Source organism: Lithobates pipiens, unplaced genomic scaffold, assembly GCF_037356315.1.
Source record: "Lithobates pipiens isolate NorthernLeopardFrog02 unplaced genomic scaffold, aLitPip1_a1.2 Scaffold_16, whole genome shotgun sequence".
NCBI lineage: Eukaryota > Metazoa > Chordata > Amphibia > Anura > Ranidae > Lithobates > Lithobates pipiens.
In genome coordinates this window covers 198724878-198738865 of record NW_027507748.1, presented here as the reverse complement: position 1 = coordinate 198738865, position 13988 = coordinate 198724878, and the positions used below count along the sequence as shown (strand labels likewise).

Below are 13988 nucleotides of genomic sequence, written 5' to 3'. Positions count from 1 at the left end.
CCTACTGCGCATGCGTGAGGCTCCGCTCCTCTCTCCTACTGGCCCGGCGGCCGGGGAGGGAGGAGGGAGGGAGGGAGCCCAGGCGGTGGCGTCAACAGCCACGGCTGAGGCTCCCAGAAGTGGGAACAGGATACCTGTGAAAGACAGGTATACTGCCCCCCTCCCCCCAAAAGGTGCCAAAATTTAATGCACATATGTATTTTTATTGTAAAGTCCATTATCACTTGCCAGCTTGCGATTTGGGAAAAAGTCTACATAATATGTATTAGTACCCAGAGAAAATTCATTATTATTAGTTCCAAAAGGCCAGTCTTCTATTGATTGGCTCATAGTGATTTCATGCACGCTTATGAATACTGTATCAGCTCACAAAATAGCTGCCATTGCCATATGACACAACAACGGATAGCTTCACTTTAAATATATTTACATGGATTTCAGGACATAATGAACTTACCTCGTCATTCCTATATAAAGAGCTGGCAGGCAAAGAAGAGAGGATTGAGTTATCTTGTTCCAAACGGCTTCTCAGCTGTCTTAGGGTAACTGGAAGATCTTCAAACACTGTATTGGCCTTCCCTACCATGTAAACTCTCTGAAAATAAAATACATCACATGTATTAACTATATGCAACTTCCAATTTAAAAAAAAAAAAAAAAAAAATTCTCTTTAACCACTACAATACAGGGCACTTTCACCCCCTTCCTTCCCAGCCCAATTTTCAGCTTTCAGCGCTCTCGCTCTTTCAGTGACAATTGCGCGGTCATGCTACACTGTACCCAAATGAAATTGTTATCATTTTTTTCGCACAAATAGAGCTTTATTTTGGTGTTATTTATTCACGACTCCGTTTTTTTTTTTTGCGATATAAGCGCAAAAATAGCGGAAATTTGGAAAAAAAACTATATTTTCTTTTTTCTATTTGAAAAGAAATCCAATAAAATCAAATTTTGTCATAAATTTAAGCCAAAATGTATTCTGCTACATGTTTTTGGTAAAAAAAATTCCGTTAAGTGTATAATAATTGGTTTGTGTGATCACGGACATATGTACGCAAATGATCATGTACATATGTGTGCAGGTGATCACGTACATATGTGTGCAGATAATCATTGGGACATATGTGGGGGACATGTTTTTATTATTAGGGACATGTGTTTTTATTATTTGGGGACATGTATGTTTTGGGGACATGTGTGTTTTGGGGACATATGTGGGGACTGTGTTTGTACTGTGTGGTGTGTTGTGTGTGTACACTACACTGATGATCAGTGAGTAAAAAGCTGTAAAAAGCAGCCCATACTCACTGATCATCAGCCAGCTGCAGCGATCTGCTCTCTTCTCCTCAGCGGTGACTTCCGTGTGAGGAGAGGAGAGCCGATTGCCTAGCAACCGGCTGTTTGTTTACATCACATGACGGCCGTGATTGGACACGGCCGTCATGTGATCAGGAGGGCCAATCACAGAGCCCTCCTGCCGATCTGAGATGTGCCGTGTCCGGGTGACACGAGCACATCGGGATCGCGCCGCTGTGCGGGCGCGCGCGCGCGCGATCCCGCTGCTCCTGAATGACGTTCCCAAACGTCCTATCAGGAGCAGGCGGCTCCCACCCGGCCGTATATACGCATTGGCCGGGTGGGAAGTGGTTAAATGGAATTCCAGGAAAACTGCTAAAATACTGACTTGGACTACATAAGTGTAAGGCTGGGTTCACACCTATGCAAATTGGATGTGGTTTCCCCGCAATCCAATTCGCATAGCAGGGGATGTGTGAACCAGCTTCATAGAGAGTCGGTCACAATCTCTGCACAGGTCCGTCGCGTTTTGCAGGAAAAACGCGTGCCTTTTTTGGTCCGTTTCAGCCCAAAATTTGTACCCATATCGGACCTGGAACGGTGAACCAGCTCACACCACACCCCTGCTGTGTGCGACTCATATGTGAACCAAGCATAAACGTTTCTCCCCCCACTAAAAAGGCTTCCTACTGTCATTCAATTTAACAACTCGTGATTCAGACAACTCTGACACTGCATAGACCTGCATAGGACACCAATATTTTTTATTTTAATCTTTGGTTTGCCAATGAACAGGAGACTGACAAAGAAAGCATCAATCAAATAAAGTAGCTGTAACCCCTTTAAGGCATGGAGGTATAGCACAGTGCATTTTCCATGTCAGTTGCCCCTTTCTATGCTGCACGGTACCTGGCTGATCCTGCCTGTTCCTGTCTTCCCCTCTGTAAACTGACCACGTTTATCATGGCTGCTGATCCATGACAGCATGGTCAGTTTATGTCCCTCGTCATCCTGCTCTATCTTCAGCATCTCCCCCTCTCCCTGTCCCTCCCATAGTCTGTGTGTAAGCTGATCCCCTTCCCACCCCTCCCTTCTCCTACTGCCTAGATAGAGCAATGGTATTCCCCTTAAGGTACTCCTCCCCTCTTTGTTACTCCAACACTTCATATTCTTGATATGTGCCTGCTGTACCATGTACTTGTATGACAGAGTATCCTGTTCCCTTTGTATTGCTTCCTTTATGCAAAATGCCCAGTGTCCCTGCCAGACCCTCTGCTATCTTATTTAAAAAAAACTGACCACACCAAGCAGGAGAGCATACCATGGTCAGTTTTATAGCTATGCTGGGAACTAAGCCTGCTCTCCTCTAATGATCAGACTTGTCCTGACATACCCCTACTGCACAGCCATTCACTGGGAAGCTCAGGGTAATGCTGCTTTTTTCTTCCCCAGCTCTTATGCAGCTGAGAAAAGAGATGTGATCGCTCATTTAAAAAGAAAAACAAATAAAAAAAAATTTTAAAAAAAGGGGCGTCAGTGTTGCAATAGTCAAATGCTTTCTTCTTTTTTTTTCTCTCTCTCTGGGAAAAATAAATATACGAAATAGATTTTTTGCACACAAACACTATAGAATACTAACTTTTTGGGTTAAAATACAACAGATGATGTTATGCAGAGTAAAGAGATACCCAACATGTCACGCTTTAAAATTGCATACACCCGTGGAATGGTGCCAAATTACGGTACTTAAAAATCTCCATTAGCGACGCTTTAAAATACTTAACAAGTTACCAGTTTAAAAATTACACAAACGGTCTGGAGCTAGAATTATTGCTCTCACTCTGATGTGCTCAACGATACCTCACGTGTGGTGTAATCACCATTTACATATGCGTGTCAGACTTAAAGTATTTGTTTACAAGTAAGCATATTGCTTTTACAAGGGATGAACAATCGACTGACCGATCCTTCCTGTGACCAACCCTTCCTTTCTTCGGTCGACCGAGTGACCCTTCCTTATATCCTTGCTTGTTTTGACCAATCCTTCCTTCCATTATTTTTGTGCTAATAATTTTTTGCAAATGTTATTTATCACTTTCCATATAATAGAATACCTGGTTGATCCTGCCTGTTCCTGTGGGTAAGCTGACTTTCCATCATCCTCCTTTCTCTGCAGCATCTACATCGCTATCTCTGTAATTTTTGTGGTCTGTGAAACCGATCCTCTCCCCATCCCTACTGAAGCAAAACTAGCAGAGGAATGTAAACCCCTCCTGCTGGAGTCTCTCTGCTTTGGAGAAAGACCAGAGAAAGCCATGCGACTGCACAGCACTCTGATTGGATGGTAAGACCTGGCAGTAAGTCAGGAGAATTGAATTAGTTCCTAAAAAGAGTAGAACAGAGGAAAAACTGGATAAACAAGTGGAAGAAATGAAGGAACCTTAAGGAACAGATGGAGGGTTTGCAGCGAGAGCAGAGTCACATGAGGTACAAAATAGAAGATGAGGAAAATTGCAAATGAAGGGGAAAAAATTAATAAAAATTAAGAATTCGGGGCCTACCTGAAACACACAGAGAAGCCTTACAAGACAAAAAATGGACAAAGTATTTGGCCCATTGTTCGGAAGAACAAAGACAGAAAAATATATGTTTGAAAGAGGGCACAGAATAAGAAAACCAGCGGACATGGCAGGAGAAGTCCCAAGAGATGTGACTGTGAGATTCCATAATTACAAAGATAAAGAACAGATATGGAAGGCCTCAAAGCTTATTACCCCGCAAAACAAAGAAACAGCATTACAGGTATTTCCAGATCTGCCAACAGAAACATTAGCAAGGAGAAGAGTATTAAAACCCTTACTAGAACAAATGAAGAATCACAGAATCCAGTATTCATGGTGCTTCCCGGCCTGTTTAATAATCTGTAAGGATGGTCGTTCAGCAACTTTAAGGTTTCCAGAAGAAACCGATAAATTCTGGAAAAGACTTGATATGCCAATTATAGAGATCCCCGGTTGGTGGAAGGAAACTGAGAGAACATTAGATAGTGAGGTACAGCAACAGTGGTACCCGGTCATAACAAAGAAGAAAGCCTCACAGAAGAAACCATAGAATGAAAAGAAGAGCATTGACGGAGGGGAGCTGGGTGGGCTTGGGAGCACCTCCAAGTATAAGGGGTAACAGCTCTGATCAGAGTGCCAACTCAGAGCTCAACCTCAAGGGGAGAGAATCACAAAGGCAGGAGGGTGGAAGGCCTTGGATTATTGGTCAAGAAATGACCAATATTCCCCAAAAGGAGGGGGGGGGAAAGGAACGGGGATAGAAGAACCACCTCTCAGAATCAAATAAAGGAATGCCATGAAGCTGTTAACTCCTCTTGGTTCGCTGAACCCCCACCAAAATGAAAATCCTCGGTAAGTGGATATAACGACACGACTTAGGAGTTGCGAAGAGCAAAGAAGACAGGATTATGAGAAGGGAGCCCAGTGAGCAAAGATAACAACAGTAAACTTTCTGCTGTACAATGTGTGTGGGTTAAATACATATACAAAAATAAATATTAAGCGAAATCAACCAACTCTCCGGAGCGGTAGTCTTCCTGCAGGAGACCCATATCTCCCATGAAACAACCATAGAATTAAACTCAAAGGATTTTCCAAAATGGCTTTACGGAGACTCCAAAACCGGTCATGCTGAATGATGTCACAGGTAGCATAACCTTCTCCACGGCTTCTCCAGACCCTTTCACTTCTGTCACGTCATCTGTGAAAAGCCACAGGGCACTAGTGGTGGACCTGCCAATTCTAGTGTTCAATGACAAATGACAATCAAGCTCCACAGTGCTAGGCAGTGAGCACAGGGCCCAATAGTGGATGTCAGGCCCTCATGAAGTCTGTTTCTGCTTGTTGGTCAGATATTCACACCAGTGGCCTACTGGAGGTCATTTTGTAGGGTTATGGCAGTGCTCATCCTGTTCCTCCTTACACAAAGGCGCAGATACATGTCCCATTGTTAGGACATTTTACTGCATGTCTGAATCTCCGCCATGCTCTTGAGACTGTGCTGGGAGACAGCAAACCTGGCAATGGTACGTATCGATGTGCCATCCTGGAGGAGTTGGACTGCCTGTGCAACCTCTACAAGGTCCAGGTATAGTCTCATGCTACCAGTAGTTGCCCATCTAGTGCACCTGTTAATTTCATTAACAGCAAAGCAGCTGAAACTGATTAACAACCCCCTCTGCTACTTAACTGGCAAGATCAATATCCAATGGGTTTAATTGACCTAATGCTATACTGTGAAAAAAAAGGAAGTGTTTCTTTAATTTTTAAGTACAGGTTGCCTATTCTTTGTGGCAAAGTATGAGCACACATAAATACTTAGAAAAATATGTGGCTAGCTTACAGCAACACATGTACACTACTGCTTCTTGTTCCAAATCTTCTCCCATTCCTCATTCTCAGGCAGGGTCAGCTGTAGATAAGAATAATTTAGCAAAGCTTACCTCTTCTATTGGTGCCAACTGTAAAACGACTGGCATTTCCTCAGAGAATAGAGAATGAATAGAGTTCACAACACCATCAATAGTGAAAGGAACAGCCTTTAAAAGAAAGAAGAAAAAAAAAAAAAAAAAAACACATTGTTAATAAACTAGCTCCATAAATTCAATAGTCATGATCATTGTGAATAGCGAGGTTAACCACTTTAAAGTGGTTCCAAGGTCTAAACTTTTTTTTTTTCTTAATAGTGGAGATGATCACTCCACCATTGCTCAAGGGACCTCTGACAACCCTTGGGTTCCACAGAAGCCTGGTTGAGAAAGGCTGGTACAGAGAGTGTAGAGCCCCAGAGTATGCAACCTGCAGAAAGTACAGTGTAGAGTGCCGTGCTACAGAGTATGTTATGTATGTATATGTAAAATTACCAGAAAATGTATAGTCAAGTACTCCCAAACTTCAGAAGATCAACATTTGCATTAGGGCCCTTTCGCATGGAAGTGTCTGTGTACGGGCTCTGCTTTGCTCAGCGGGGGATCGTTCCGTCGATCCCCGCTGAGCAGGTAAATGACAGGTCTGTCTCTGTACACTGTGCAGGGACGGACCTGTCAGAGCGCCGCTCTCCCCTATGGGGGAATGGGATGAAGACGGACCGTAAAGCCAGTTTTAATCCGACGACGGATAGAAAAATAGGGTTTTCCTCTGTCACACTTTTTCAGAATGGAGCGGGTCGGACCCAAATGGTCCATCCCTGTGAAAGAGGCCTTAGACAAAAATCGAAAATTTCACATACAGTTGTATAACAAATATTGTATCCACTTAATTAAAAATAGACCAAATCCATAACAATACTGAAGCAAAGTTACCACCGAAAGACTTACATTTTCTACAGGGTATGAAATCTCATTATCTCCTACAGGCAATTTTTCAACACCAGTCACTGAAACTAGGACCGTTGCCCGTGGACGCTGGAAAATGTTGCCAACTCCTAGCCCTGGCCAAGACAGATCCTGCAAGAAACATCAAGAGAAATTCATATAATAATCAGCAATGATTAAGTGTAGCTGACTGATTTGTCATCAACAAAATTATTATTTCTAATTTTTACAAAGATTAACTGCATACTTTTAGAACAGCAACAGACTAACAAAGAATAATTTTACTATAAAAATAGAGAAAAAACATTACTATACATCTATAGAACATACACCCTGTTTGCTCTAGAAGCTAATGACGGTGCCCACGATGGCCTCACCCAAAGCCGTTCTGTCCCCTCTGCTCCAGGTGCAGGTGCCGGCATTGCTTTTAATGCGGCTTCACAGCCTGGTTTCCCTACTGTGCATGCACAAGTCACGCTGAGTGATCCCTGCTGTCTTCTGGGACCGGTGTCTGCCAGAAGACAGCAGGGGGCGACAGAGGAGATCCCGAGCATGGCGTAGATTGCTGCGGATACTGCGGCGATCTTTCGCCAGAAGTGGGAGCAAATAACAGCTCCATTTTTGGGTGGAACTCCACTTTAAATCAGTGTTTTTGATAGAAAATTATTTAGATCCCCCAAGCATTATATATTTTTTCCAACAGAGACCCTAGGGAATAAAATAGCGATTGTTGCAATTTTTTGTGTCACATGGTATTTGCGCAGCGGTTTTTCAAATGCAATTTTTTTGAAAAAAATAAAAATAAAATGGTCACGGTTTCAGGCTTTCCCTCAGATGAAATGGCTGTGGTAATTACTAAGGCAGTGAAACTGATCAAAACACCTATAAAAAATAATGGAAGTCCTAAAAACATGAACTGTTGGGGAGCCTTGTGGACTGGAGTTGAGAAACACTGGACTAGAAGCTCCTCCTGCTGATGTTTTAAAGCAAATATATAGGGCTGAAACAACGAATCTATAAATCGACAACTAATCGATTACTATTTTCATAATCGACTAATCGGCCAGTAACATAATGAGGTTTAAAAAAAAATAATAATAAAAACTAAAAAAGAACCCTTATAGTACAAAGAGCAAATAACCCTACTGTAAATATTACTTTCACAGTTCTACAGTAAAAAAAAAAAAAAAACCCTTACAGTAGTGATTATCTGCTTTTTTTCTACTATAAAGGGCTCATTTTAGTGCACTACAGTTCACATCTATGGGACACGTTCACATCTGAAAGGGTCAGGGACACAATAGTGCTTTATTGGTTCAATATACTTCAATGGAGAAGCTGCAGAAAAGCATGTAATGCATTTTTGCAGCAATTTTTGTTTTTTAATCTGCCCCAAAAAAAAAAAAAAAAAAAACAATTAGTCAATCGATATATTTTTCACATTGGTAGATCTACAAATTTTCATTGTCTGCTACTTAAAGGGAGGACACCTCTGTCAACGCATCTACTGGGAACATATGGCAAAAGCACCAATGGGACACAGAGGAGTAAATTATATTTGTGTAATTTCCACAGCTGTCAGTTCAATCTTTATATCAACCAGATAAGAGCTCTCAATCTTACCTCCTCCACGGAAAAGCCCATCGATATAGAAACCACATCAGGAATACGCTCTCCAGGAATAGGCCAATTTCCCGCTTTGAAGATTTGATTTTGCGGGCTTTTTAACACGCTAAAATCAGCAGCGGCAGCTACAGAAAAATAAAATACTGTATTATTTTCAGCTGTACACAAGCCTAAAAAAAATAAAAAAATAAAAATAAATACTTTTCTACACTTTTTGTACAACTCTTTAGAAATCAACACTTCAGGGAACGTCCCCCCACCCCCTCTCCACAATGGTTCCTCCTTTTGGCCCAAAGTGGTATCATTATTAGGGATGCACCGAAATTTCGGCTGCCGAAACATATCGGCCGAAAATGGCCCTTTCGGCAAAAAGCCGAAAGAGAATTTCCGCCGATACTGGTGCCGAAAATGGGGCGGGGCTTGGCCCCGCCCCCGGTGCCGCCCATCACGGGGGTGTCCTTCTATCTTTAGCTCTCCTGCTCCCCTCCCTCCTCACCTATGCTGCAGTCAGCCTGTGGGGTCTCGCTCTAAAGTCCCCCTCTCCACAGCGGTGGCTGCATATGTCTCCTCAGCCGATGTGTAAATCGGCTGTGCAGGAGCTGGGCACGATGTTCACTGTGAAAGTGAAACCAAAGCAGAGGCGTCTAGCAGTGTGTGCTGTGCTCTCTGCCTCCCCCTAGAGTGCAGTACCCAGCATGGAGATTAATGAAGAGCTGCAGCTGCCAATTTAAAAAAAAGACTGTCTATATATGTTTGTATGCCTGTGTGTTGTGTGTGTGTGTGTGTGTGTGTGTGTGTGTGTGTGTGTGTGTGTGTGTGTGTGTGTGTGTGTGTGTGTGTGTGTGTGTGTGTATATGTTTATATGTATGTGTGTGCATGTTTATATGTATGTTAAGTGTGTATGTGCGCATGTATGTGTTATATGTGTGGTGTGTGTGTGTGTGTGTGTGTGTGTGTGTGTGTGTGTGTGTGTGTGTGTGTGTGTGTGTGTGTGTGTGTGTGTGTGTGTGTGTGTGTGTGTACGCGTTTTTATATGTGTATGTTTATATGCACTGGTGAGGCACAGGCAGGCTACATGGCGGGCACTGGTAGGCTGCTGGCACAGTGAGGCTGCATTGATCTGCTGTAGCATGTCCGCAATCTCTGACCAGCTCCTGTAGCATGCCTGCAGTCTCTGACCAGCTCCTGTAGCATGCCTGCAGTCTCTGACCAGCTCCTGTAGCATGCCTGCAGTCTCTGACCAGCTCCTGTACCATGCCTGCAGTCTCTGACCAGCTCCTGTACCATGCCTGCAGTCTCTGACCAGCTCCTGTACCATGCCTGCAGTCTCTGACCAGCTCCTGTACCATGCCTGCAGTCTCTGACCAGCTCCTGTACCATGCCTGCAGTCTCTGACCAGCTCCTGTACCATGCCTGCAGTCTCTGACCAGCTCCTGTACCATGCCTGCAGTCTCTGACCAGCTCCTGTACCATGCCTGCAGTCTCTGACCAGCTCCTGTACCATGCCTGCAGTCTCTGACCAGCTCCTGTACCATGCCTGCAGTCTCTGACCAGCTCCTGTACCATGTCTGCAGTCTCTGACCAGCTCCTGTACCATGCCTGCAGTCTCTGACCAGCTCCTGTACCATGTCCGCAGTCTCTGACCAGCTCCTGTACCATGTCCGCAGTCTCTGACCAGCTCCTGTACCATGTCCGCAGTCTCTGACCAGCTCCTGTACCATGTCCGCAGTCTCTGACCAGCTCCTGTACCATGTCCGCAGTCTCTGATCATCTCCTGTACCATGCCTGCAGTCTCTGACCAGCTCCTGTATCATGCCTGCAGTCTCTGACCATCTCCTGTACCATGTCTGCAGTCTCTGACCAGCTCCTGTACCATGCCTGCAGTCTCTGACCAGCTCCTGTACCATGCCTGCAGTCTCTGACCAGCTCCTGTACCATGCCTGCAGTCTCTGACCAGCTCCTGTACCATGCCTGCAGTCTCTGACCAGCTCCTGTACCATGTCTGCAGTCTCTGACCAGCTCCTGTACCATGTCTGCAGTCTCTGACCAGCTCCTGTACCATGTCTGCAGTCTCTGACCAGCTCCTGTACCATGTCTGCAGTCTCTGACCAGCTCCTGTACCATGTCTGCAGTCTCTGACCATCTCCTGTACCATGCCCGCAGTCTCTGACCATCTCCTGTAATATGTCCTCAGTCTCTGACCATCTGATGTATGAAAATATTTTTTAAAAACAGTCATTTTTGGTATCGGTGCTGTTTCGGTATCGGTTTCGGTTTTCGGCCTAGTGTATTTTTCATTTTCGGTATCGGTTTCGGCACCAAAAAACCCATTCGGTGCACCCCTAATCATTATGTCCTTTAGTAACATGGAGGTTGGCAAGAGAAACCAGTAAGCGCAGGCATGGGACCAGAAGATAGACGCTGGAAGTGTCGCCTTTCAAATACATAGTTACATAGTAGACAAGGTTGGAAAAAAAAAAAAAAAAAAACGAAAGTCCATCAAGTCCAACCTATGCCTGTATTACATTGTATATCCCTGTATGTTGTGGTCATTCAGGTGCTTATCTAATAGTTTTTTGAAATTATCGATGCCCCTCACTGAAACCACTGCTTGTGGAAGGCAATTCCACATCCTTACCGCTCTTACAGTAAAGAACCCTCTACGCAGTTTAAGGTTAAACTGCTTTTCTTCTAATTTTAGTGAATGGCTGTGTGTCTTATTGAATTCCCTTACCCAGAAAAGTTTTATCCCTATTGTGGGGTCACCAGTACACTGAAATCATATCTCCTCTCAAGCGTCTCTTCCCCAGAGAGAACAAGTTCAGCGCTTGTAACCTTTCTTCATAACTAATATCCTCCAGACCCTTTATTCATTTTGTTGCTCTTCTCTGGACACTCTCCAGTTCCAGCACATCCTTCCTGAGGACTGGTGCCCAGAATTGGATGGCGTACTCCAGGTGTGGCCGGACCAGAGTCTTGTAGAGCGGGAGAATTATCGTTTTATCTCTGGAGTCAATACCCTTTTTAATGCATACCAATATTCTGTTTGCTTTGTTAGCAACAGCTTGGCATTGTATACCATTGCTGAGTCTATCATCTACTAGGACCCCCAGGTCCTTTTCCATCCTAGATTTCCCCAGGAGGTTCTTCCCCCAGGTGATTAGATTGCAATCATATTTTTTCACCCAAATGCATTATTTTTTAATTTTTCCACATTAACCACTTCGTATCCAGGCCAATTCTGACATTTTTCTCCTACATGTAAAATTCATAATTTTTTTGTTAGAATATTACATAGAACCCCCAAACATTATATATATGTTTTTTTTTTTGCAAAGACCCTAGAGAATACAATGGTGGTTGTTATCTCGCACGGTATTTTCACAGCAATTTTTCGAACGCGTTTCAAATTGTTTCATGCTTAAAAAAAAAAACAAAAAAAAAAAAAAAAACAGTCAAGTTAGCCCAAGTTTTTTACATAATGTGATAGATGAAGATACGCCAAGTAAATAGATACCCAACATGTCACACTTCAAAATTGCACACGCTCGTGGAATGACACCAAACGTTGGTATTTAAAAATCTCCATAGGCAACGCTTAAATTTTTTTTACTGGTTACATGTTTTGCGTAAACAGAGGAGGGTTAGTACTAGAATTATTGCTCTCGCTCTAACGTTCGCTGTGATACCTCACATGTGTGGTTTGCACAACATTTTCATATGTGGGCGGGACTTACATATGCGTTCGCTTCTGCGTACGAGCCCACAGGGACAGGGGCGCTTTAATTTTACTTTTAATTTTTTTAGTTTGACACTTAAAAAAAAAATTGATTACTTTTGTTCCTATTACAAGGAATGTAAACATCCCTTGTAATAGGAATATGGCACAATCGGACCTATACAGTGAGATATGGGGTCAATAAGACCCCATATCTCACCTCTAGGCTGGGAAGCCTAAAATAATAATAAAAATAAATAAATAAAACCAGCCAAATCGACGCGGTTATTTTGAAAACAGAGGCCGGGCGTGATGTCATAACATCGCGCCCGGCCTCCGAACGATCATAGAGACTCCGGGGACCATCTGGTCCACTGGAAATCTCTATGGTATCATCCGGGGGCCGGCGGATCCTGTGACTGACTCACCGATGGAAGCGGTGAGTCGGTAGAAGCACCGGAGGGGGGGGGGGGGGGCACACGTCCCCTTCCGCCGCCTGTAAGAACGTTCAAGCGGCGGAACAGCCGCTATGATCGTTCTTATGGCGCAGGGAATTTCCGGCTGAAAATGCCGATATCTGGATGATGTCTGTGGCCTCAGGCATCATTCAGATATAACCACAGGAAGCCGAGGCCGTCCCTGGACATCCTACCGGCACAAAGTGGTTAAACCTAATTTGCCATAGTTGCCCACCCAATTAATTTGTTCAGATCTTCTTGCAAGGTTTCCACATCCTGCGGAGAAGTTATTGCCCTGCTTAGCGTTGTCCGCAAATACTGAGATTGAGCTGTTTATCCCATCCTCCAGGTCCTTTATGAATAAATTAAACAGGATTGGTCCCTGGGTGACACCACTTTCCACCCCTGCCCATTCAGAGTACTCCCCATTTATCACTACCCTCTGAACTCACCCCTGTAGCCAGTTTTCAATCCATGCCAACAGACCTTACTTTGTACAGTAAACCTTTATGGGGAATCACAGGGAACTGTATAAAATGCTTTTGCAAAACCCAGATACACCACGTCTACGGGCCTTCCTTTAGCTAGATTTTCTTCATTAATCCATGCTGATTACTGTTAACGGTGTCATTACTAAAATCTTGTATATAATCACTTATCTCCTCTAAGAGCTTGCATACTATTGATGTTAGGCTAACTGGTCTGTAATTCCCAGGGATGTATCTCGACCCTTTTTTAAAGATTGGTGCTACATTGGCTTTTCTCCAGTCAGCTGGTACCATTTCAGTCAGTAGAAATGTTATACTTATCAATTCTCAGGGTGTTCAGGTCAAGTGATTGGCTCCCAATGGCCGGCTTCAGGGAAGAGGGACAGTTAACAATAGATGCCCCATAGTAAGCCTATGGGTGACATCACCGCCCAGGCATTTCAGCCACTGTTGGTGCTCTCTTCCCTTCCCTGAAGCCAGCTGCTGTGGAGATCACGTGACTGGACAAGAGGGCTTTGAGAATAGGCAAGTATAAGCATCTTCCTTCTACAGGGTAGTCAGTATAGGAGTTGGGGGGGGGGGGGGGGGGGGGGAAGCAGGTTTAACCACTTGCTGACTGCCCAATAGCACTTTTACTGCTACAGGGAGGCAGCACTACCGCCTGCAGGGGGTGAGAGCAGGCCGCTTCTGCTGTAATAATTCACAGCAGAAGCCGATCTGCGGGTGCTGGGCACTTGTTGTCCTTTGCCATCTGCCATCACCAAGACATGGAACTGAGATATGTAAACAAGGCATATCCCAGTTCTGACAGTGTGGAAGGGACCTGTGTCTCTGCAAAGCGGGGGCTAGAATCAATCTCTTCTCTTAGTAAAAGCAGCACACTGTGTACACAAACACTGGCTAGGCACACAGTTAACGCTTTGCTTGCCCTAGATGTTTACATCCTTTCCAGCTAGTGTCATTAGTACAGTGACCGTGCATATATTTAGCACTGATCACCGTATTAGTGTCACTGGTTCCTGCAAAGC

General features: G+C 44.1%; 1 protein-coding gene across 1 annotated transcript in view; it reads right to left on the bottom strand.

Annotated features, from left to right (window-relative positions):
• Window positions 1-13988, bottom strand: part of ATP6AP2 (ATPase H+ transporting accessory protein 2) — a 36467-nt gene that overhangs the window by 13270 nt on the left and 9209 nt on the right. The window contains exons 2-5 of the mRNA XM_077480875.1: window positions 8294-8421; window positions 6674-6802; window positions 5801-5896; window positions 458-595 (exon numbers count right to left, since the gene is read on the bottom strand). Coding sequence (XP_077337001.1) covers window positions 458-595; window positions 5801-5896; window positions 6674-6802; window positions 8294-8421 — 491 coding nt within the window. The remainder of the gene's footprint in view (window positions 1-457; window positions 596-5800; window positions 5897-6673; window positions 6803-8293; window positions 8422-13988) is intronic.